Consider the following 27,461-nt stretch of genomic DNA (forward strand, 5'->3'; position numbering starts at 1 on the left):
TTGAGGTATGGATACTCACCCATCAGAAGAGGTACAAAACAATGTGGACAACTAGGTGATCCAACAAAGAATATTTCATGTCTGACCACTGAACTGTCATCTAACCTATCATGGAACACACAATAATAATTTTAAATAAATATTAACCCATGGACTGCACAATTACCTTTTCTTTATTCCACCCCGTGGCGTGCAAAAAATGAAGGAATTTTTTTTTTTTTTTTAATACTTGAAGATAAACATCCAGGGCATCATCTGATTTTAAAATAATTCTCTCTCTCTCCGTGTTTACATAGGGCCATGCGTTTGGGAGTAGTGGAGAAAAAAAAAAAAAAAAAAAAAAAAAAAAAAAGGTTTTTGTTCATTATAAACTTGAAGATAAACATCCAGGGCATCATCTGGTGAAAAGAAACAGATCTCTCTCTCTCTCTGTCTTTGCGTGGCACCATGCATAAGTCTGAATATTGGTTGAGTTGTTTACAGTGATGCACGGCCAGCAAAGCCTGAGCTGTGGCTTGCAACGCGAAGCTACCCAGCCTGAGCTGTGGCTCCAGTCCACGGGTTAACAGCTATGAACACCTCAAAGAGTAAATATTTCATGCCTTGGTGAAAATTGTGACACTGATAAATCATGTGTTAACAATCAGGCTGTTCAAGGAAAAACGCTCTGAAAATACAAAGGAATTTGTATTCCTTATGATCAAGCACCATAATAAACAACAAAGGGCTTTAAACTGACTCCTGTTATACACCAATGTTCAAGGAAAACTCATCTTTCAAACCTCCAGTCACTCTCAAGTGGGTGGTAACACCCTTGTACACTGCCATCACCACTACCCAACCATTCCTCAATCCCAATCGTTTTTAATGCCCACTTTATGATCTTTAAGGGAACTCTGTCAACAGCCTTATTCAAATCAACAAACACAAAGCACAGCTTTCTCTTCCTTCTTACATATGGTATTCTTCCTTAACCCCTTAACCGCGGGGCGTCACTTTCGTGACGCTTGGGAGCAAGGGATCATACCGCGGGGCGTCGCTTTTGTGATTCTGTGTTATTTTGAATTCACCCGGGCTTTCAAGTGGGGGCTTGTATCATCTATCAGTACTGACAATGTCCAACACTAGTCAGCACTCCTAATCTCATCTGTACTCCCATCCATTGTTGACAATTTAGCCATTTCTCCCCGTTCTTGACTCCCCTCCCTACCCCCCCTCCATTACCCTATGCTCTCGCCTTCCCGGCCATGCTACACTAAGTAAATCTTCCCTGGAATTTTTCACTGATTTCATCCATTGAAATAAGCCCTATGTCGTATTCTTATACCAAATAATATATACAAGAAAGAAATCAGGTAAGTGAGAGTGCCATACACCTGGAATTGGCTAATTATCACCTGACAACACCTCACGTGCACTCGTTCGCTAATTTTCGCTGTTTTTTTCCCCTTGAAATATGCTGTATAATCTATTTTCGTAATAAATATACATGTAAGGAGAGAAGGGAGAACCCTAAGTGATATTTACATTCACCTGGAACCACCTAATTTATAATGTATTGTCTAGATTTCCTGCCAATCATATCAGTGCTACACAAAGCTGTTTCAAGATTTAACTTTGGTAGCTCTGATTATATATCTCCTAAGTAGGCCTCTAATCTATTTTCGTAATAAATATAAATGTAAGGAGGGAAGGAGAATATTTACATTCACCTGGAACTACCAAATTTATAATGTATTGTCTAGATTTCCTGCCAATCATATCAGTGCTAGACTTAGCTGTTTCAAGAAGTAATATTGGTAACTCTGAATAACCCCTAAAGCAGGCCTCTAGGCTGCCCCTGCGTTATCAGTGTAGTCTCATCTTCCGAAGTGAGAGGACGTATGTTTCAACTTGCTGACTTCAAGGCCTTTTTTCACCCCCATGCAAATGGTTCTGTGACCTTTACCCCCTACTAAACCTCGTGTGGAAAGAGGTAAAGGGCTGACAATTGATAAAAGAGTGACTACGATCTTTCTATTGAGTAAAACAGTGCAAGTGGAATTGTAAATAATGTGTAAATAATGTGTAAACAGCAAGTGAAAGTAATGAATGTAAATATACGTGAACAATGGAAAATAGTTTTATAAGTTATTTCAAGTGACAGTGCACAACACAGTGTAAATAAAATAGAAATGTAAATAACGTAAATAAAATAGAGAACGTAAATAGAAATGTAAATGAGTAGTATTATAAGAATACGAGTATATACTAGGAGTAATGAAAGTGAAAGTTTCACTCTAGCATGTCTGAATGCTATGAGTTATGAGAGTGAAGATGAAAGTGACATTCACTCTCAATGCCAGTATACAAGATGAGAAAGTGAATGCTACGTATTTTACTGAAAGAAATTGAATCCCTACAATGACAATAAACTAATACTACTGAAGGAAACTTATGGATAAAGACTGTAGATATATATAAGTGTTATATAGTAATAGAAATATAAAGTGTGAGGGGTTTTATGAATAATAAATGACAGACTACCATGAGCGAACTAGTGCCAGTGCGACGATCAGACGCGCTCGTAATTTCCATTGCTTTCACAATGGGTTTTTTTTTTAGTATGGATCCCAAACTACTTGGAAATTGTAGAATAGTGTTTATAGTGTTTGTATCTGGCTGTGGTAATCATATTACGGGTTGTCGGGAAGTGTAAAGTGGAGACTTCGTTACCCAACTTCAGAGGTCTCCACAAGTCCTACGGTAACCGACGAAGGCTCAACAATCATTCCATAAGAAAGCTGAAGGTATGTGCCATAAGCATATGTAATTTTATTATTCTAGGACTAATAACTGATTTTTGGCAAATATTTTTTGAGAGTCTGTCGGAGCCCAAATAACCCCGCGGCACACGCAAGTTATTGGTAAACAAGCCCGCGGTGTAGGGGTTAAGCAGTCAGACAATGAATATTGTATCATTGGCCATTTTACCTGGCATAAAACCAAACTGCATCTCAACAAAAAAGCTTAATACATCCAAATTACATTGTCAGTAACAGTTTTACACTGTACTGTACTGACTATCTTTCTATCTATTGCCAGACACCTCAATCCCGTTTGGGATGGCCACAAACAAATCGCCTCCAAGTCGCCCTGTCCCCCGCCATTTCACTGCCCTGCTCCCAACTCACACCCCCCTCTCTCATATACCTCTCCACCCCATCCCTCCATCTCATCCTCAGCCTCCCCCTCCCTCTTCCCCCCTCCACCTCACTCACATACACTCTCTTCGTCAGTCTTTCACCCTCCCTCCTCTCCACATGGCCAAACCACCTCAGTGTGTTCCTCATAACGCTTCCTATCACATCCACATCCACACCACAACGTTCCTGACAATGTGAACATATTTACTAATAAAGAAGCAACACAACCTTTCAAGTAAGCTATTCTTCAAATTACTATTTAATGTCACACAAAATATTCATTTGGCATCCAGATGCAGGGTTTGTGCTATGCTGTCCTGACACAAAATATTGTTTGGACAGATGGATGCAGTTTTTCAAATCTGCTGCATCCCTTGAACACAAAATATCCTAGTCATCCCTCTCTTCTCATGAGGGAAAGGTAACACAAAAACCATGAGGGAAAGGTAACACAAAAACCACGAGAAATGAATTTCTGCAAAGTTTCATAACCTAACTTCGACAGGTTTGCAAAGATGTAATTCAATTACATGATGGCCTTACCAACCTTTGCAGGTCCAAGCAAAAAAGGAATTTAAATGAAAGAGGTACAGTAAGACGCTAAGACTAAGAAATGTGTAAAGGGATCAGTAATGAAAAGGAAGATGGCAAATGAAGAATATGGAAGAAATAATGATGCTAACTTTTCATAAAATATGAAACTGTTGTGAATATGCACAAATGAAAGAATGAATGTGGGAGAAAAGTGAAAAAAAAAAAAAGGAGGGGCTGAGAATGGAATAACATTAACAAATGGAAATTATAGGACCATTTTTAACATTTCTGAATATAAATGGAATGTGCTCTCACATTGCTTCCAGTTCTAAAATTCTGAGAATACACGTTAGTAAATGGAAATTCCTGAGAGAAACTAATTCTGAAATGTTCGATCTATCAATAACCAGATGCCTTAATCCCATAAGAGATGGCCACACACAAATCGCCTCCACATCACCCTGCCCCCTGCCATTTTGATGCCCTCCCTGCAACTCACACCCACCTCTCTCATTTACCTCTCCACTCCAACCCTCCATCTAATCCTCAGTCTCCCCTTCCCTCTCCCCCCCTTCCACCTCACTCACATACACTCTCCTCATGAGTCTCTCACTCTCCATCCTTTCCATATGGCCGAACCACCTCAGTGTAATGTATTTCCCCTAACGCTTTCTATCATATCCACACCATAACATTCCACGTCCTCATTTGTCAGTCTCTCTCTCCATGTGTAACTCCACATACTCCTCTCAAATAACTCATTTCCACTGCTCTCACTATTGACTTGTATCCTTCCAACAAGGTCCAAGCTTCACCTCCATATGTCAGACTGGGTATCACAATATTATCATACAAATTTTTTACCCCCATGCTCACTTCCCTATTTCTTATCAGTGCTTTTAATAAATCAGCACTTTTCTTCCCTGTTGTACCCTTTCAAGCACTTCATCCTCTCAACTTCCATCCTTAATCACCACACTACAGAAGTATTTAACCACTTAAGACCTATGGCTGTCGAACAACACTTATGGAAAATGTCGCATAAAGTCCTATGGTTGTCGATGGTCCAGAGGCTACCAAAACCTGGCGGTAGGTAGCACCGCCTCTTTTATGACGTATATGGGACCTGGCCAATAGGAATTATGAAAGCAGGTGGTGGGAGGCATGATCTGGCTCCCTCCCCAGGTGTGGCCCCCCCCCCTCCCCAGGCCATCTCTCCACTGCCTTTTACCCCACTCGATCCTGCCTTCTGTATCCCTCACACCCAAACTATCCCCCATACCCCCTCTAGACCATATTGGGTGGGTGTGGCAGACATATTCCCTCCCTTCCCCCCCCCCTCATGATGTCCCCCCACACTTCCTCCACCTCCCTATTCCCCCTTATTTCTCAAGGACATCCCATTCTCGCTCATAGTGGGGAGTGACTCTTTTTTATTTTTGATGGTCAACTGTGCAGAAACCATTAGAGATATAAGTGAAATATATATTTTCTGGTATGTAAAATCAAATTCCTCATACCTATAAGACCAAAATTTACTTTGACACATTTTTTTTCATCTTTCTATACATGAGGGATAACAATTTTTATTTTTGACGTTCTCTGACGGTTGATATTGCGGTAACCGTTAGTCATATGAGAGTGAGACATACACTTTCTGGTGTGCAAATTCAAGATCTTGAAACATGTAAGAAAAATTTTTACTTTGGCGAACTTAAAAAGGCGGACCCTTTAAGCAGATCTGGGGATAGGGGGGCTGGGAAATTTGCAGTCTTTAACCCTTTAACCGCGGGTGTCATTCCAGAATGACATTGCAAAAACTGGACCAAACCGCGGGTGTCATTCTCGAATGTTTGTGAATATTTTGAATACCCTGCGTTTTTTCCGTGCGCCAATTGTTTCAAGGGAGAGTAGCTATTAAGTTCTTTCACTCCAGCCGACCTCCACCTCCCTCCTCCCACCCCCCGGGCCCCCCACCCCACCCCTGACCAACACGCATCAGTATCTGTCCAGCTGTGTGAGTGACAACATCGCTGATGTGGCAGTGAAGTGAGGGCAATTACAGTGCCTTTTACCTGCCTCAGTGAACACACAGTGGGTGTTTATCGTATGTGCGGTGTTCATATATGTTTATAGTATTATTATCAGAATGAGGTTGGCATTTGGTAATAGTGTGTGAGCGAAGGTAATGGTGTGTGAGCGAAAAATAGTGATTTTACATCGCTCACTTCTAACGGCACTGCCCATCCAGTGATAGTCAACGAAATCATGAAACCTACATCAATGCAAAGCCGAAGGTTAGTACTTTCTAATGGTACCTTATTTTTCGCTCTAGATTTATTCTGTGCAGAGTTATAAAGGTTTAAAGTTTGTTTACATTTTGGCTGGAACCCCTGCGGGAGAGGCCAGTCGGGGCAAAACAATGCCCGCGGTTAAAGGGTTAAAGCAGGGGTTCTTAATCTGGGGTCCGCGAAGGTCAGAATAATTGAGAACAATTTCGTGATGCCGTTTGGCATCATTAACAGACAAAAAACAAAAAGAAAAAGAAAAAAAAATCAATGAGTCTTGAAGAATTCTGGTGTTCATTGACACTAACCTACCCCCGTCTGGCAAAGAGAGCTATGGGTGCTGTGATTCCGTTTGCTACTACATACCTTTGTTAGTCAGGGTTTTCACCGCTTGTTTCTATCAAAACGAAAAGTAGAAATCAATTGGATGTCAACGATGACATGCGTGTTTCCTTGTCAAGGACCACTCCACAAATTCATCTTCTTATTCAAGCCAAACAACAACCCTGTCACTGAAATGAACTTTTGAGCAGAATTAAAGTTTTGTTTTGTTTATTTTCCACAAGTTGGATGTATTTCATTTTTTCATCGAGTGGCCATTAGCTTTTCTATGAAAGAGTGGGAAACAATTCTTTGAAAAGACAGTTTTATACTTTGTGTATGTCATACACTGCGTGAGGTAGTTTTCAATAAAATAAAGTACATTCATTGCATGCAAAATGCTGTGTGTGTGCTTATGTGCATTTTTGTGGGGAAGGGGTTCATAGCTTTCACTAGATTAGCGAAGGGGTCCGTGACTCAAAAATGGTTAAGAACCACTGCTTTAAAGGTTAGGTGAACTCACATTTTCCATCTCCTCACTACCCATCCTCACTGTGCATTCAGTGACTTCATTTCTCTCAAAGACCCTAACTTTATGCTTCCCTACATCCACCTTTAGATTCCATCCATCATCCAATCCTATGTTGCCCCATGAGGAGCGTAGGAGCCCGGGGCTAGGCAGTTGGTCCTGACATTTAAGATGAGAGTGACCAACCTCACTCATCCCTGAGTGGCATTATGTGAGCAATCAACCCCAACCACCCCTTGGATATAAACCTTCACCGGCTCAATCCGACTGGAGCACAATAATTACCCACTAAACCACCAGGTGCCAAAATTTGGTTATATGGTTGCCACCCAGCATAGTAAATAGTGTCCAGGTGTACAGGAAACCATTTGGCTTGTCACTCAGTGTAGAGTCACCCATAGGCAGAAGGAAGAGGAAAGACTGAAGGAATGAAAGACAGAAGAGGGAGTGTAAAGTCACCCATAGGCAGAAGGACGAGGAAAGAATGAAGGAGAGAAAGATAGAAGAACATGGAAGGAAAGAAGGATGGAGGAGAGGACAGGGCAGACACCCGAGAGCAGCACTACATTGAGTGAGTGGATGGTGAGCGCCCCTACCTACCACATACATTTCATACAAGCTCTACCAAACACACTCAGCAAGCTTTGCAGTTCCCCTTTGAGTTCACTTAACAATACAGTATCATCTGCAAACAACAGAGCAAAAAGCTTCCAAATGTTGCCATCTCTCATTAGTGTCAGTCCAACACCCACTGCTCTACCTTGTATCTCTTTTGTAACTCCATTAATATATGAATTGAACAACCATGGAGACATGACACATCCCTATTTCAATCCAATATTCAGATAGAAAGATTCACTCCGTTCACCATCCACACGCATTGCAGCCCTAGTGCCCTCATACATACTCTTAATGGCATTCAACTACGTCAAGTGGGGTTGGTGGAGGATTAGTGCCCCTCCCTGTAAAACAATTAACTCTAAGCCCTTGGCCACCCTGTCTGGGATACATGGCGTCTGGCAATGAATGAATGATGAATTCTTAATATTTTCCACATTCCTTGTCTATCCACTCAGTTATATGCTTTCTTCATATCCATGAAGGTGACATACAACTTCTTTCCCTTCTGTAGAAGCTTTTCCATTAAACACCTTAGAATGAATATCTGATCTACACAACCTCTTCCTTCATTAAAACCTCCCTGTTCTTCTCCAACTATTTCCTGTTATTTCCCAAACTTTATCAATAAGCATCCTACCCTATACTTTTCCAATTACACTGAGAAGACACATGCCCTTATGATTACCACACACTTACTTTGCCCTTTTTCCTTTGTACAAATGAATAATTATATCTGACATCCAATCCTCTGGGACTCTACCTACCTTCAAGGCCAATCTGCACATCTTCCATATCCTTTCTACTACTATCTCTCCCCCAAGCTTCAGCATTTCACCACTCTTCATCAATTTCTGGGGCTTTCCCCATTTAGACTTTCGTCATTGCTTCCACTACTTCCATCCTACAGATCTCTTCCTCCCCTCTGATCTCCCTCCTCCTACCCATTCCCCAGCCATTTATATCGCACTATTTTCATTCTCCATGTTTAACAGTTCTTTAATGTGTTGTCTCAATCTATTAATTTTTTCTCCATTCTCCACTACAAATCTGCCATTTTTATCATTCATTCCCCTTACTACCTCCTTTGGCACCCTGTCTAACTCTCATTACCTCCATCCACAGCACTGTCTTACATTCCTTTAACACTCAAATTCCTTTCAAACTCCTACTCCACTCTCTTCTTACTCTCATACTAACTTTTTCACCTTTCACTTCTTCCCTACATATAACCTGCTATTCCATCTCTCAACTTCCATGCCTCTGCTTCCCATCCACTCACTACATGCTTTCTTCTTTTTCACCACAGATGTTTCACCTCTTCATTCCACCATGCAGTTCCTTGCACCTCTTTCATCTTCTTTTGACCTCACATACCATATTAGATAAGATAACATGTGCAATTACCTTTTTCCCTAAGGCCTCACCATGGAAAGGCCCATGTTTAGCAGAGAGGGGGGTCAGGTGACTGTTGACTCCCATGGTTGCGTGTGGGGGACTGGCCAAGTGAAGAGCCAGCGACACAGGGTCGTCCGGCAAAACATACCACCGCCCAGAGTCAAGTCCCCCATCCTCAGGAGTGGCTGGCTGTGCTTCTGGGTGGTTGCAGTAGAAATCTCGTCTTTTGCGCATTTCATCTGAAAACATTCTAAGTTGTAATCTATATGATAAACTGAAGGGTGGCACTGGAGATAATCCTATCTTTCGTTATTTCGCCAATAAAAATTCAGCATCGTCATAATCACCATCACCTTCTTCCCTACTTAAGTGTGGACTGAGATAGGAGTCACAAACTAGGAAAATGGAAGTATTAATGTGGGAGAACCATTAACAGTATGTTTGGAAAAATGAGCATGACAATCATTCACACCTCACAAGCCTCAACATTCATATAGAGTAAACTCTCAACTATCTGTTATTGCAATAATTGGCCCAACACAATATCCGGTGCATTTTGCTTGGCTCTACTAAAGCAATATCTGGCGCCAAAACGGGAAGAAACCAGCAGCCCTATGCAATGTCTGGCGGCGAGACATACCATCCAGCTCAGATGCAGGAGCCAACCAGTGTCCGGGAAAACCCCGCAACATGCCAACCCATCGGAATGCATTAAGGAAGCAGCAGACCCAAAGCGCCACTGCTTTCTCGTTCTCTTCATTGGATCTCATATAATGAAGACATAAGGTAAGTGTGTGTTCTGCTCTTGTGACCATGCAGTGGCAAAACCATAGTGTTGTGACTTACTCTACGGCCTCGCTCATGGTTGTTACAAAGCTTGTGACCTGTCAGTGCTTCGTGTTCGAGTGCTCTATTAAGATTCTAAAATTACTGAACACATGGTACCTACACCACATGGAATTAAGTGCACTGTACTAGACTGCATGGTGTACAACTCTACCCTCTATCAATGCCGACACTGAGTGAGTACATAGTTGATTATTTACTGTATTACTGTATGTATTGAATTTTATGCTTAATTTTCATCTTTTACTCATGGGAATGCTTTTTGGACTGAGGGTCAAGGTAACACATTATCCAGCTTGAACCCGAATGTTGAGCTGACGAGGGGGTACTATGCAATATCTGGCATGGGGGTTGGCTGAATTACACCAGATACTTGAGAGTTTGCTGCGATCAGTACAAGAAGCAGGAATAATGAAAATTCAAATATGATATGTAGTACCTAATAATTTATATGATTATTCCTCCGGCAAGTTTTAAACCCTTTCAGCCAGCATGCCATTTTCATTAGGCTTTCCAGATGCTTTTATTCTGCTCAGGAGAGCACCCTCCTAGTCAATATATATACAATAAGACCTCACTATAACAGACTAATTGGGGCCCAAACCATTCCGAAAAATGTGAAATTCCAATAAAAGCGACATCCGGACTTCCCTCTGTTGATCCGGACTTTTTCTGATATCATATATCAGACGATAGTCCAGATCACATGAACAGTCTTTAAACTGTTTCTTTAAACTGTTTTGACTACCATTGCGGTACTATACTGTGTTATACATTCACTACATTAATCAAATGGTATAACATATATAATAATACTGTACTGTACTGACAAACATGTCTTTTATTTACCTTATTGTGGTGAACATTGCTGAAGTGGCCAGGCAGTCCAGACTGCTTCTGGCTTTACTGGACTTTCTCCTATATATAAGAATATAGTCAGGTAGCTCCTTGAGTCTGATAAAAGCAAATTCCGGTCTATTGAAGTCCGTTATATCTAGGTATTACTGTATATCCATCCATCCATCATCCAATCCTACATTGCCCCATGAGGAGCATAGGAGCCCAGGGCTAGGCAAGTCGGTCCTGCCATTTAAGATGAGAATGACCAGCCTCACTCACCCGAGTGGCATTATGTAAGCAATAGACCCCAACCACCCCTTGGAATCTTGGATATAAACTTTCACCAGCTCAATCTGATTGGAGCACCGTAATAACCCATTAATCCACCAGGCGCCAAAATTTCGTTATATGGTTACCACGCAGCATAGTACATGGTTTCCTGGTGAACAGGAAATCATTTGGCTTGTCACTCAGTGTAGAGTCATCCACAGGCACAAGGAAGGAGAAAAAAAGAAGGAAAGAAAGACAGAAGAGGATGGAAGGAAGAAGGATGGAGGAAAGGAAAGGGCAGACACCCGAGAGCAGCACTACATTGAGTGAGTGGATGGCGAGTGCCCCCATCTACCACTCTGTCGACCTCCCGTTAGTCAACGGACTACCAGGGGGTGAAGAGTGTCCATTGCTTGAAAAAGTCCGCTGCTTGAAAACGAAGGGAAAAATAGCCTTAAACTTGAAAAATAGCTAAAGAAATATGAAGGTATCAAAGATGAGGTGCAGCAATGCTATCGCGGACTAATTTACCTCACAATACCCCGTTTTCTATGGACCCATTATATTATGACTTACTTCATGGTGTACAGTAGATCTTCGTACAACACAAGATAGGTTATGCAGAATCTCATGCAAAATCAATTTGGCGCCAAAATGTGACATATATTTACATGTAAAATAGGGGGTTAGGTTCTAGGAGCTCAATATTTTTTGGTGAAAATATATCTAAAGATAGGTTATTACAAATATGTCTGCCATAAGACGTCAAAGACGTGTGTTTACATGACGATCTCGCCGACTTGACACATCAGTGCATTCTAACCTAACCTAACCTAACTGACTAGTTTTGTCCCCTAATACTCCCCATAAAAATTTTAACCACCAAGGATTGCTACAAAGCCTCTTGAAAATCCTCATTACCATTCAAGCAAAAACTTCTGACTTAATCAACATGTGAATAATGGCCGCCCAGAATCATGCATATTTCGTCAAGAATCACTTTTGGCGCACTCCTTTAAACACACAAAAAGTGTGAAACTGTTTTTGTCATTAGTCATCAACAATAAAAAATATATATATATACTGAAGTCGTCAGCTTGGAGTGATTACTACTTCTCACTTCTCAGATACATACGAATGCAGTAATCGTGAATAATAAAAAAGTCAGCCAAGCAGTATAATTTGTATGACAGTCCAGTATATAGTAATTCACAAGAACTGAACTCATAATGATCTTACCTAACTATTTATGTCAACATGTACAGTAGTGTCTTCACATACCATAAGAGCCGAATTTTCTCTACCAAAGACTGTCAGTTCGTAACAAAGGTCGGGCACAAAGCATTTTTTTTCTTTTTTTTTCTTTTTTTTTTTCACAAGCACCCAAGGCAAAAACATGAATTTCACTACTCTTTCATCATTAACTTATTTTTTTTCCAACAAAGAGACTATCCACATCGTAAACACACCCGAGTCATTTCATGTCTGATTGTTTGCACATAAGCTCCCACACCACACGCAACTTTGTCCAGCAATTTTACATTTTCCTTTAGAATAAATGCTTTTCTTGTGTTCATAACTTTTTCAGGGTGCTTCGGCATAACTAAAGTTAGTTTGCAACCACGTGCTCAGAGTTCTGAGAGGAAATGAGGAGCAAGGAAATAAGCAAATAAACACTTATCCCAGCAACAATACAAACAACACTGAGCCAAGTAGTGGCAGGTGGTATGGGACATGGGTCACGTGGGTCAGGTACAATACTGTGTTGCAGTAAATTTTTATGTTCAACTACAGTATTATTTATTTTTGTACCTGTAAAGAGAAATACTGTATGTAGTTAGAAATTACAGACTTTCAAATAACAGACAAATGACTGGTGTTAGTAGAGATTCTCCACCAGCAGATATTATCTGTTGCATCAGAAATCCGTTGATTCAGGGTCCGCAGAATCGAGGGTCGACTGTATACATACATATATTTATATATATATATATATATATATATATATATATTAAAATCTCAAATTTCGATGGACATATGTACCCAAAAACCGCATCTAAATTCAAAACATCGAAATTTAAACTGAACTTCTTACGAGAAAAATTAGTTTGCGTCCAGGGCCTCCAAACCTAACTACTTAAAATCATGATTTTTTGCCCACACCCCCTGTAAACTTTATGATCTATAATTTTGGTTAAGTAACTGTAGTTCTGCATTGTATTGCCATACTGTCAGCAAGTGTATACTTGGTGTATTTCTGCCCTTTCCTGTACTGCCATTTCTCCTTTGGCTGCAAAGATTTAGAGATGCCAGGCTGCTCTCGTACATCACCACTGGTACCCAAAGAACCATTCTTGCTTGCCATTTTGAAACAGGTAAGTTGCAACGAAAATACTAAGAAAATACATACAACTAAATTGCTGTGAAATGCATGTCCACATATGGTTAGGCTCATACTTTTTCTTATAATTTTCCTTCACTTCTAGCATTTTGGTTCACATCAAAAATATTATCTTGGCTTGTTTTGGCTGCAGTCTGGCCCTGAGAGCACGTTACATACGATATTAGGTTTGGTTCATACTTTTTCTTATAAGTTTCCTTCACTTCTAGCATTTTGGTTCGCATCAAACATATTATCTTTGCTTGTTTTGGTTGGAGTCTGGCCCTGTGAGCATCGAAATTTGCGAATTTGCATCAAAAAGTAAGGTAGGCAGACCACTCCAAAATGCATCGCAATTTGATTCATCGAATTCTAAACTGTCAAAATTTGAGATTTTACTGTATGTATATATATATATATATATATATATATATATATATATATATATATATATATATATATCTATATATATATATATATATATATATATACATATATATATATATATATATATATATTATATATATTATATATATATATATATATATATATATATATATATATAGCATGCATTCCTCCACCTCTACGATGGGCGCGTAGCACCCGTCTAGCAGCAAACTCTCATCCCTTTTCTGTCCAACTCTCTAATGCAAGAGTTAACTGTTACTCCCAGTCCTTCATTTATGCAACAGGTCAACTCTGGAACTGTCTCCCTCTGTCTGTATTTCCTGCTGCTTATGACCTCCAGTCTTTCAAATGCAGTGTGTCCAGGCATCTAGAAATGATCGGATCTTGAATTTGGCTCTCTCTTGTATTTTGTTTTTCTTTTGGAGGGAACTCTTATCGCGGGCTCATGGCCTTTGGTTCCTTCTTCCTCGCATTAACCCTTTAACCGCGGGGAGTCACTTTCGTGACGCTCGGGCGCAATGGATCATACCGCGGGGCGTCACTTTTGTGATTCTGTGTTATTTTGAATTCTCCCGGGCTTACAAGTAGTGGCTTGTATCATCTATCAGTACTGCCAATGTCCAACACTAGTCAGCACTCCAAATCTCATCTGTACTCCCATTCATTGTTGACAATTTAGCCATTTTTCCCCGTTCCTGACTCCCCTCCCTACCTCCCCTCCATTACCCTGTCCTCTCGCCTCCCCGGCCGCACTGCACTAAAGCAAATTTTCCCAGGAATTATCCACTGATTTCATCCATTGAAATAAGCCTTTATGCCCTATTCTTATACAAAATAATATATACCAAAACGAAATAAGGTAAGTGATAGTGCTATACACCTTGATTTGGCTAATTATCACCTGACAACACCTCACGTGCACTCGTTCGCTAATTTCCCATGGAAATTTCCACTTTGAAATATGCCATATAATCTATTCTCGTATAAAAAATTTATACAAGAAAGGAAGGGAGAAGCCAGAGTGACATTTACATTCACCTGGAACTACCTTCTTTTTTCTGTATTTTCGAGATTTCCTACTAATCATTTTTTAGCAGGTACTGCTACTGTCTACCAATAGTCTGCACTCATAATCTCATCTGTACTCCCATCCATTGTTGACAATTCAGCCATTTTCCCCCGTTCTTGACTCCTCTCCCTACCTCCCCTCCAGTACCCTCTCACCCCTCCCTATCTCACCTCCTTTTCCCTTTCCTATCGCCTGCCCTGCCGCGCTGTGCTAAGCAAATCACCCCCAGATTTTTCCACAGATTTCATCCATTGAAATAAGCCCTATGCCCTATACTTACACAAAATAATATATACCAAAAAAAAATAAGGTAAGTGATGATGGTATACACCAGGAATTGGCTAATTATCACCTGACAACACCTCACATGCATTCATTCGCTAAATTCCCACGGTAATTTCCCCTTTGAATTATGCCTTGTAATCTATTTCCGTAATAAAAATATATATCAGAAAATGGTTTGGACATGTGGAGAGGATGGGGGATGATAACTGGGTGAGGAAGGTGAGAAGTGTTAATATTGGGGGTGGGGTTATGAGGGGTAGACCGAGAAAGACATGGGACGAGGTCATTAAGTGTGACCTTAGGGTTAAGGGACTGAACAGGGAGGCTGCAATGGATCTTGCAGCGTGGAGAGCCGCCATTAGGTGACCAAGGGCGACACATGCAAGCATGTTGGAGCCTTTAAAAACGAAAACGAAGGGAGAAGCCTAAGTGACATTTACATCCACCTGGAACTACCTATTTCTTTATGTATTGCCGAGATTTCCTACCAATAATTTCTTAGCATGTAAGTTAGCAGCTGTCAGCCCCATTGTCACTGTCAACCCTTGCCTTCTCAGATAAGCCGCGCCATTTAGTTCCTTGTCCTCCTCTGTGGTCAAAGCATGTCGCGCTCGCGCCCCGCCATTTCTGCCGCTTCTGCACCCATTGCAAAGGGCCCCATGACCTCTACACCCAGAAAAACTCGTGGGGGAAGCAGGAAAGGACTGACTCTGCAGTGGAACGTGAACTAGCCGAATTATCAATGATAATGATGGATAGTGACTATGACCCTTCGGGGGATTCGTGTGATGAGCCGGGTGAGGAAATCGTGCCAGAAACTACTAGTATGAGTGCTTCAGTGTCCCAAGTTATCCCTAGCTCCAAGGGACAGGAGCCGTTAGTGCAGCAAGGGAAAGAATTTGGGAAGGGAATGAAAAGGCGGCGGGTTAGCCCCAGAACAACAGCCCCGCGTGACCCAGCCCGCCATGAGTCCCGAGGTGAATCACCTCTCCGTTCCCCAAGCCCCACTTCACTCATTTCTTTCTCTTCTTCTGCTGAATTTTCTCCGGAGTCTTCATTGTCGGAGTCACCAACAGCATCAGCAGTGAAGGCAGGCCGTAGAGGAAGAGGTAAATCCCTGACCCATAAAAGTAGAGTTGCCAGTAGAGTAAGGGCTGCTAGTGCTGTACGGCAACCCAGGGTCAGTGCAAGTGACCTTGAACCAGAGAAATCTGCCTCACAGCCACCCTCCACCCTCACCCACCCTACACCACCACGACAGGGAATCCTGGACGCCTTTGCGTGGACGGAAGGGTCCGATTTTGTCCCAGAACATCTTGATTTCAACGAGAGTTCCTCAGGGATACAGCCTGCCTTCAATCTTGACAAGGATGCTGAGTGTGTTGACTTCCTTTTGGCCTTCCTCGATGACGAAGTCATGCAGCACATATGTGATGAGACCAACAGGTATGAATCACAACATGCTGCAAGTGGTACAGGTGCAGCCAAGATGCAACAGTGGTCCATCCTGGGAGTGCAGGAGCTGTATGTGTTCTTCGCCCTCATGCTTCTCATGCCACACTCAAAGAAGCATGAGTTGGAAGAATACTGGTCCATGGGCCCCTTACTACCCTCATCCACCTTCAATAAGTACATGGCCAGAGATCACTTCCAGAACATCATGGGAAACCTGCACTTTGCCAACAACGATGTACCTTCCCAAACCGACCCACTCTGGAAGATCCGGGAGATTCTGAGCAGAATGAAGGATAAGTTTATGACATTCTTTCACCCCTTTCAGAAGGCTGTCATTGACGAATCCTTGGTTTTGTTCAGAGGACGTCTTAGGTTTGTGCAGTGCATTCCAAGCAAACACCATCGCTTTGGAATCAAGGTCTTTGTACTGTGCGACTGTAAGATGGGGTACATCCTTGACTTCATCATTTATTCAGCCAGCACTGTCGATCTTGATAAAACACACCCCCTTGGCTTCTCAGGCTGTGTATTGAAAGTGCTCCTTGAAAGGCATTTTGGTGGGAATCATGTGCTGTATACAGACAACTCTTATACAGCACCAAAACTTCCCAAATACCTTTCAGAGCACGGCATCGGCTCCTGCGGCACTGTCAAGAGTAATCGTGCCCACTTCCCTAAATTCCCAGAGGCAGGAACCTCGCAGCGAGGAGACGTGCACCTACGCAAGTCTGAGAAGATGCTGGCAATACGGTGGCATGACAAGAGGGTCGTGCACATGCTCACCACCGTACACAAGAGGGAAATGAAAGACAGTGGGAAGGTCGACTGTAGGACAGGCGAACCTGTGAAGAAACCTGATGCTGTCTTAGACTACAATATCTACATGCGGCTGGTGGACAAGTCCGACATGATGATTGGAGAGATCGACTGCCTCAGGAAGAATACTAGGTGGTGCAGGAAAGTTTTTCTTTATCTCATAGACATGACGATGCTGAATGCCTTCATCCTGTATATACAAGATGAAGGTCAAGCCACCCAAGTCCTTCTCCCTGAGGTTGTTCGCCAGGACTTGTGTTCAGCAGCTGCTTGAAAGATATGGTAAGGTGACAGCAGCAGCTCCAAGGCGCCATGCAGTAAGACTTCCCAACAGACTTGAGCAGAGGGCGTACATGGATCGGCACAGACTGGTGCAAATGCCTGCCACAACCAAGAGGAAGGCTGTGATCCGCAGGTGCCAGGTGTGTGCACATACCACCCGATGCACACCTGAGCACAAACACACCTCTTGGCAGTGCGCTGAGTGCCAGGTTCCCCTCTGCGTTACCTGCTTCTTTGATTACCACAGCCAGAAGCAGTTCTAGTGCAAGTGGGAAATGAAAATAATGTGTAAGTAATGTGTAAATAATGTGTAAATAGCAAGTGAAAGCAATGGATGTACATATGATTGAACAGTGTAATATAGTTTTATGGTACTGCAAGTGACAGTGAATAACATAGTGTAAGTAAAACAGAAGTGTAAATATTGAAAATACAACAAAAAATGTAAATAGAAATGTAAATAATTAGTAATATAAGAATATGAGTACAAATACTTGAGATTATAACAGTGAAAGTGAATCCGTGGCTCTCTACGTATTTTACTGAATGAAAAATTGAATGACTTCAGTGACAATAAACTAATATTACTGAAGGAAACTTATGGATAAAGACTGCAGATATATATGTGTTATATAATAATAGGAATATAAAGGGTGAGTGTTTGTTTGAATAATAAATGACAGAATACCAGCAGCAAACTAGTGCAAGTGGGAAGGTCATACGCGCTCGTAATTTTCATTGCTTTCATAGTGTTTTTTTTTGGGAGTATGGATCCCAAACTACTTGATAATCATAGAATAGTGTTTCTAGTGATACTATCTGGCTGTGGTAATCATATTACGGGTTGTCGGGAAGTGTAAAGTGGAGACTTCGTTACCTAACTTCAAAGGTCTCCACAAGTCCTACGGTAATCGACGAAGGCTCAACAAACATCCCAGGAGAAAGCTGAATGTATGAGCCATATGCATATGTAATTTTAATATTCTAGGACTAATAACTGATTTTTGGCAAATATATTTTGAGAGTCTGTCGGAGCCCGAATATGCCAGCGGGACACGCAAAACAGAGCAAAACAAGCCCGCAGTGTAAGGGTTTAAAAAAATATATATACAGTACCCTCGCGTCCAACACGCGTTAGTCCAGCAAGATTCACGTCCAGCACGGACAGCAAATAATTAGTATTATTTAATACGATTTAATTACTGGAACACGAGGGTGTTAGCATAACACGCACAGAGCTCCGGGAAGTGGGCGAAATCCACAGAGTTCACCTCTAGCATGATCATCCCCGGTCCAACATGGTCATACTGGACATTCCCATGATGATGATAGCCAATGAAAACTTCTGATCAAGTAGCCTTCCCCGCCCGCTATTGTGACGTGATCGTGATGCCGCCCAATTAAAAACGCTTCTGCTGTCGTGTGATATTTTGTTTAAATTTCTCCTGCCACAGCACCACTCAGTCACATAATTCGCATTGGAAGGTGCTTTTTTCTTGCCGCACTTTCTGCCCTTGTTACTGCATTTTACCTTGCTAACGATGCCTAGGAAGCCTTCTGAGAACCCCAAGAAGCATCGGCACCTCCCTCAGGCCACCAAGCTAGAAAGCATCGAGAGGAAGAAGAAAGGGGAGAGGAAAGTGGACATCGCCAAGGCCTATGACATGAATGAAGCCAACGTGAGGACCATAATAAAAAACCAAGACAAGATCCTGGCAGCAGTGAAGGCTTACACAGTGCTAGGACAGGCAGAAGCAGGACCTTCCATGACTGTGGACGAAGATAGTGATTCTGAGTGTGATTTCGAAGGATATATGAGGGAGGTTGAGGAGGAGCAGCAGCCATTACCCGCTAGTGACGCCAGCAGCCATCCTCCGGGGACCCAGTAGAACTACATACAGCCTTGGATACCACCTTCCATTCCCAGCAAGCCCACCAACACTATCCTAAAAGGTTAGTTATCATTCATAGCACAGTACCATTTATTATAATTACAATAGTACCAATATATATATAGGTATATGGTACGTATTTAGGGTGACTTTTCCTAGGGTTGCTGACATAATTCATTTCTCCCCATAAGCCCTATTGTTTGTCCAACACGTTTTTGGTCCAACACGGGACCCATGCATGACAATATTACCATGTTGGATGAGAGGGTACTGTGAATGTATGTATGTATATATATATATATATATATATATATATATATATATATATATACAGCGTGGTGTACTGAAGAGGTGAGACAGGCTGTGGCACAAAAGAAGAAAGCATACAATGAATGGATGAGAAATAGGGGCGTGGAAGAAGTTGAGAGGCGGAAGAGAGTTATATGTAGAGAGAAAGAGAGAGGTGAAAAGAGTAAGACAGGGTGGAAGTGAAGTTAGCAGGGGAGTGAAAGATAAAAATGGTAGATTACTAGTGGAGAAGGGAGAAAAAGTGAGCAGATGGAGAGAACACTTTAAGGAATTGTTGAACATAGAGGATGGAAGTAATGCGAGTATAAGTGGCTGGGGAATGGCTGGGAGAAGGAGGGAGGTGAGAAGACAGGAAGAAATCAGTAGGATAGAAGTTGTGGAAGCAATGAAGAAAGTTAAATCGGAGAAAGCCCCAGGAATTGATGGACGGTGTGGTGAAATGCTGAAGCATGGGGGAGAGATAGTTGTAGAATGGATGTGGAAGATGTGCAGATTGGCCAGGAAGGAAGGTAGAGTCCCGGAGGATTAGAAGTCAGGTATAATTATTCCCTTGTACAAAGGAAAAGGGGAAAAAGAAGTGTGTGGTAATCATAGGGGGATTTGTCTTCTTAGTATAATAGGAAAAGTGTATGGTAGGATACTTATTGACAGAGTTAGAGAAAGAACAGAGAAATTAGTTGGAGAAGAACAGGGAGGCTTTAGGAAGGGAAGAGGTTGTGTAGATCAGATGTTCATTCTTAGATCTTTAGTGGAAAAGTTTCTAGAGAAGGGAAAGAAGTTGTATGCGGCTTTCATGGATTTGGAGAAAGCATATGACAGGGTGGATAGACAAGGATTGTGGAAAGTGTTAAGAATATATGGAGTAGATGGGAAGTTGTTGAATGCTGTGAAGAGTATGTACGATGGTGCGAAGGATGCAGTGCGTGTGGATGGTGAACTAAGTGAATTTTTCTCTTTGAAAGTGGGGTTGAAACAGGGATGTGTCATGTCTCCATGGTTGTTCAATCTGTACATGGATGGGGTAATAAAAGAGGTACAAAGTAGGGTAGTGGATGTTGGAGTGGCCCTGGTGAGAGAGGATAGTGTTTGGAAACTCCCTGTACTGTTGTTTGCAGATGATACTGTGTTGTTGAGTGAAGACAAAGGGGAGCTGCAAGGCTTGGTGGATGAGTTTGAAAGAGTGTGTAGGAAACGGAATCTAAAGGTGAATGTAGGAAAGAGTAAAGTGATGGTCTTTGAGAGAGGTGAAGTCAGTGAATGTACAGCGAGGTTGGATGGTGAGGAACTGGAAAATGTGAGTACGTTTAAGTACTTGGGTAGTGTGATGAGTAAGGATGGAGGTTTGGAGGGTGAAGTGCTTGAAAAGGTACAGCAGGGAAGAAAGGTTGCTGGTTCTTTGAAAGCAGTGATAAGAAACAGGGAAGTGAGCATGGAAGTGAAAAAGTTACTACATGACAGTATTGTGATACCAACTCTTAACGTACAGAAGTGAAGCTTGGACGTTGCTGGAAGGACACAAGTCAAGAGTGAGAGCAGTGGAAATGAGTTATTTAAGAGGAGCCTGTGGAGTCACATGGAGAGACAGGCTGACGAATGAGGATATAAAGGAGCGTTGTGGTGTGGATGTGGATGTGATAGGAAGCGTTATGAGGAACACACTGAGGTGGTTTGGCCATGTGGAGAGGATGGAGGGTGAAAGACTGACGAAGAGAGTGTATGTGAGTGAGGTGGAGCGGGAAAGAGGGAGGGGGAGGCCAAGGATGAGATGGAGGGATGGGGTGGAGAGGTATATGAGAGAGGGGGGTGTGAGTTGGGAGAAGGGCAGTGAAATGGCAGGGGACAGGGCGACTTGGAGGCGATTTGTTTGTGGCCACCCCAAATGGGATTGAGGCGTTTGGCAATAGACATAGATAGACAGATAAATATAGATATATATATAGATATAAATATATATATATATATATATATATATATATATATATATATATATTTATATATATATATATATATATATATATATATATATATATATATACACACATAATTAAATATAATTAAATAACAGAACAGAGAAAGGAAAAACAAATGAATAAAAAAAATAATCCGTACACCCGATTACTGGTATCCTCTGTTCAGAAAATATCTGTAACAGTTCGACTTGAACAGCTGTAGGTTGTAATTTGGAGGGAAACAATTCTGGGGAAGCTAGTTCCAGAGATGCAGTTTGGGGAATGAAAGAATTCTGATAGGCAGCAGTTCTGCAATATGGCTGAGTGACATTCTAGTCATGAGTGCTACCAGACGCCCGTGTAGCATGAGGGAAGGCATGGAGACGTGGCACCAAGGACACAACTTTGTCTGAGCATTTGCCCAAAAAATATCTGTAAAATAATGCAAGGGAGGCAACATTCCTTCTTACTTGCAGGGGAGGTAGTTTATTTGTAATGGCAGGGTTGTTAATGATTCTAACAGCTTTGTTCTGAATTTTGACTAGTTGTTTTAATGCAACCTCTCCACAACCATTCCACAAGGGTGAGCAATATTCAAGCTAAGAGCAGACATGACTCATATAAATTATAGCTAACTGCTCATCAGTGAAGAAGTTACGGATTCTGTACAATAATCTAAGTTTCTTTGAGGCGGTTTTAGCAAGTGATCTGACATGAGAGGTCCAGCTGAGGGCACTGTTAAGTGAGATGCCAAGAATTTCAATACAGTAGTGCACCAACTTTCGCTACAGCAGGATTCGCGGAATCCACTTTCGCGGCATGCACCAAATATTCCCTAACTTCCACTTTCGCTTGAAAAAAATCGATTTTCACGCACAAATTTTGGGTTTGGGACAATATTTTGAACTTTGAATTTCCTGCACCGCCCGCCCGCAACCCACCGCCATCTTGAATGACGTCATGTCAACACTCTGTCCACCCATTCCCGCCATTGTGTACGAGCGTGCTAGCTCCATTGTGTTGGATTCTCACGGTTCAATGGCCTCTACTATACCTGGTAGTGTGGGGAAAGGGCCTGGTGGTGTGGGGGTAGAGCCTGGTGGTGTGGGGGGAGGGCCGGGAGGCAGTGGTGGTGATAAAAAGTGGCCGGGACATTCAAAGTCGGGAGGAAAGGCCAAGGCTAAAAGAGAGTATCGTGTTGGAGTGAAGAAACGGCAGTATAATAATGAAATGAAAAGGAAGATAGTTGAGTACATGGACAAGGGCGCAAAAAACAGTGAAATCTGCCGTATATTTAACATCCCAGAATCGACAGTGCGTAGTATGAGGAAACAGCATGGTGATAGCGAGGCAGCAAGAGGTGGCGCCAATACGTCTGGCGTGGCTAAATAAGCCCGCCACGCGCCTCGGATACTTACCCCCAACATCCATTAAACACCTCAACCTGGTCTCTGTGGTATGTTTCTCCTCATATAATGTGTACTGTACAGTTTTTATTGTTTGTATCTCACAATGCAATGTACAATAGTGATTTGATGTACTGTATTGCATGTGAAAATGAAAATCTGATGTTACTTTATGATAACTGGGAACCAATTAGCCTTTTTGCCATAAAGACAATGCCCCAATTTTCGCTAATTCCACTTTCGCGCATTATTTTTGGACCCAATTAGGCGTGAAAATTGGTGCCCCACTGTACTTTTGGAGATGGGAATATTAGTAGCACGGAAGGTAATGTACGAATCTGGCAATATCTGTCCATCAGTAAACTGTATATATTTAGTTTTACTAGCATTGACAGAGACACGGTTGTTTTGTCCACATTCCCTGATCGTAGACAGATCTTGATTTATGGAGATGGCTGTACAGAGTTAAGAGGTAGAGATATTGGACTTTGTAAATGGGTGTCTGAGTGTGAATGAACTATGAAATGTTGAGTCATCTGCATATGAGTGAATGGGACTGTGGGTGACAGATAAGAGATCATTAATATGAACCAGGAATAGGGTTGGCGCCAGAAATGATCCCTGGGGCACGCCGGCGTTAATTAAGTGGAAATTGGAATATACATCATCTACTTTTACTCTTATTTTCCTGTCACTAAGATATGAAGAAATCAAAGGGACAAAAGACGTTAGTCCATAGGAAGGGAGTTTGGACAGCAGGGAACGGTGCCATACTCTGTTGAAAGCTTTAGAAATATCAAGAGCTACTGCATGAGTTTCTCCATGTAGATCAATTGATTGATGGATGGTATGAGTTAGGAGACTGAGTATGTCAATGGTGGATCTTTTGTCGCGAAAACCATATTGTCTATCACTAATTAAGTTGTTGGATTCAAGACGTTTAACAATGTGCTTATTAATTAAAGTTTCAAATACCATACCAAGAGAAGCTGTGACAGCTATTGGTCTGTAATCAGAGGGGTCAGACGAACTTCTTTTCTTCGGAACTGGGTGAATATTGGCTTCTTTCCATGAATTTGGGAATGAAGAAATACGTATGCATAGTCTGAATAATTTAGCTAGAACAGAGGCAAGTTCAGGGGAACACTTTTTCAAAACAGTTGGTGGAATTCCATCTGGGCCTGGAGTTTTGTTGGTGGGTAAATTGTCTAGGATGGATTTTACGTATCTTGTCCGTATTTTAAGTGGGGCAATTTCGGGAGAGTCAAGTTCTAGTACTGAGACATTCTGGCTGGTATCGTTTATGGTAGAGTTTCTGGCAAATGTACTGGCAAAGATATCTGCTTTTCTATGCGGGTTATTTGCTCCTCAGCTGCCTCTTCCTCGTGTGTGTGAAGATGCCCCCGCCGCCTGAGAAGAGGAAACGCATGGTTCTGACTCTGGTGAAGAAGAGGGAGATATTAGAGAGGGTGGACGCAGGATGGTTGACATCACGCATCCTCCTTGAATTCAACCTGGCCCGATCTACCTTGTTTGATATTAACCTGTACAATCCCGCCGTCTGCATGGTGCCGACAGTAAAAAAAAAAAAAGTCTCACTTAATCCCACCAACGTGATGGTGCTAACAGCAATATTCGAGCCCTGTAGCGTATCAATTTGCTTCAGTCTAGCTAATTTTTTGCTGAGGAGTTCCTTAAAGTATTGACAACACTGTGCCCAAGCACCTGTAGCACTGAGTTTGGTTCTGGGTGGGTGGGTAACATCAGTTGGCCACTGTCTGTCATAGCATTAGGATGTCACAAAAAAGTGTCTGGGATTGGGTGGGTTTAAAATTGCAAAAATGCCTGGGATGGTATGGGCTAAGAAATCCTGGGACAAGCTCACTCAGCACACGGCTGACTTCGCATCAAAGACCACACGCAACACGGAGAGGACGGTTATGTACACTCCCCGGTTTGCAGAAATCAACCGCTTTATGCTGATTTGGTACCGACAACAATGTGCTGCTGGTGTGCTGGCGTGTGGTACGGAGATGAAGGCTGCCTCCAAGAAGTTCGCAAGGTTACACAACATCCTAGACTTCAAGGCATCCGAGGGTTGGCTCTTCGCTTTCAAGTTACGCCATGGCCTTACCAACCGTAAGACCCATGGCGACGCTCTGGACGTCAACGGGGAGGGAGTAGAGGAGTTTCGGCAGAAGGTGAAGGGCTTGATCGACAGGGAGGGTCTCACTAACGGTCAACTCTACAACGATGACGAAACTGGTCCATTCTATAGCTCACTGCCAATGACCACTCTAGCAGAGGAGACGAAGAAGCATTCACCAGGCTGCAAGCTCTCAAAGCAACAAATATTTGCTTTGTGTTGCGCCAATGCTAACGGCATGCACCAACTCAAGCCCATTATTGTTGGCCGTGCAAAGCAGCCTCAGCGCCTTCGAGGGGTGATGGATGTCCTTCGTGTCATGTGGTACCATTCTGTGAAGACTTGGTTCATACCCAAGATCTTCAAAGACTGGTTTCACCAGCACTTCGTCAAGGAGGTCATCCATGATCAGACGAAGACACTGGGATTCCTGCACAACCAAGTAGAGGCCCTCCTTCTGAATAATGCACCTATGCGTCTGTTCGACAAGGAGTTGGTGGCTGAGAATGGCCGCATTAGGTGCTTGTTTTTGCCACCTAATACGACTGCTCTCATCCAACCAATGGACCAAGGAGTGATCGTGGCAACGAAGAGGCTGTATTCATCGGAAGTTCCTGAACGAGGTGATGGCTGTTCTTGAGGACGAGGAAGAGAGCAGAGAGGGACAGGACACATGAGGCCAGTGGACTTTGGAAAACCTTCACTGCTACAACATCAAGTCAGCCATCTACAACTGGGCCAGAGCATGGAGGGAAGTCTCTGGAAAGTGGTTGGTCTCATCTGCTTCTCGGAGTCATTGTGGTGCATGACTTTGTAGGTTTTGATGTGGATGACTTCCATGCACGTCTTCATGCGGCTGGCGACGACATTGATGTGGACGAGGCGCATGAGTGGTTGGATGACGACGAGGGTGATCCTGGGTATCACATAATCTGATGTCGAGACAGCATCTTCAGTTGTCTGTACAAGTACCCAGCTTGAAGATTCCGGTGAGGACAGCGACGATGATGCCTTCAGCATTTCAGTAGTCAACCTAAACATGCCTGCTGTCTTCCCCAGTAGCATCCTGCCTATTGCACTGATCACAGTAGCAGCAGCAATCAAAGGTCAAAGGCCAAACACTGCATCCACTGACTCCAAACCTTCCCTGTTCCAGTCAAACTCTCCATTCAGCAACCTGCTATAATGCTCTCTCCAGGAACCTTTTATATCCTCACAGCTCGCTACTACCCTTCCTTCATCATTCTTCACACATTGCTCAACTATGGTATCCCTTTTTACCCTCTTCATCTGATTTGCTACCTTAAATACCACATTCCTCCTTTCAAAGATATTTAGGTTATCTGGTAAACATCCCTGAGACTCAGATATTGTCCTGTATACCTACTTTCTAGCCCTCTTTGTTATCAACTCTTTTCCATTCCCAGAAAAGCCTTCTTTTCTCCTTAACTGTGACTTCTACACACTCATCCCACCGCCATGTTACTTGATGTCTAGGGGAATCCCCCTTGTCCAACCACACAATAAATCAGCAACTGTAAGATGATTGTTCTTGAAAGCTGTGTTCTGTTCACTGACACTTCTGTCAACAGCTCCCTGTTCAGCCACAACTCTACTCATCTTACTACAAAAGGCTTCCCTTACAGCTTGGTTTATCAACTCCCATATTTTCCTCCTATGTGCACAGGTCCTTAAGTCCTATGTCACTTAACAGTATTTTGTGTTACTGCACACATTCTTCACTCCCTATAACTTTAACATCCCTCATCCTATCAACCCTCCTGACCAGGATATAGTCGATTTGGCTACTATTTCCCCCACTCACTCACATGTACTGTAATTAGCCTACTCTCTCTCTTCCCGAAATGTGTGTTGCACACAATCATGTTCACTGCCTCCCCAAACTCAAGTATCTTTTACTCTTCCACATGATCATGAAATAATCATGCAACAAAAGGGACACTTATGGTAACACATCGTACGGCACACCTTGCTCCAACTCTGCCCATGGTGGCCTTGAAAGGGGATCCCCCCAACTTGACAACTTTCAGTCTGATGTACCTCGCAACCAGACATATCACGATGAGATGACAAAAGTCAAAGTGTCCAACAAAATATTCATCACATCCAACTGCTGCCTACAGTACCTTTGTGGTACATGAGGATGCCCATCATCCACTCACTTGATACAGTGTTGCCTTCAGATAAGTATGCTGGGTGCCAAGCCAAGCTGTT

At 42.5% G+C, this 27,461-nt stretch overlaps 1 protein-coding gene across 1 annotated transcript in view; it reads right to left on the reverse strand.

Annotated features, from left to right (window-relative positions):
* The window catches only part of LOC145406645 (uncharacterized), a 97,881-nt gene that overhangs the window by 51,481 nt on the left and 18,939 nt on the right, over positions 1 to 27,461 (reverse strand). The window contains exon 3 of the mRNA XM_080277727.1: positions 8,844 to 9,112. Coding sequence (XP_080133853.1) covers positions 8,844 to 9,112 — 269 coding nt within the window. The remainder of the gene's footprint in view (positions 1 to 8,843; positions 9,113 to 27,461) is intronic.

This window comes from Coenobita brevimanus, chromosome 71 (genome assembly GCF_032717465.1).
Source record: "Coenobita brevimanus isolate Jiangsu-jjx chromosome 71, ASM3271746v2, whole genome shotgun sequence".
NCBI lineage: Eukaryota > Metazoa > Arthropoda > Malacostraca > Decapoda > Coenobitidae > Coenobita > Coenobita brevimanus.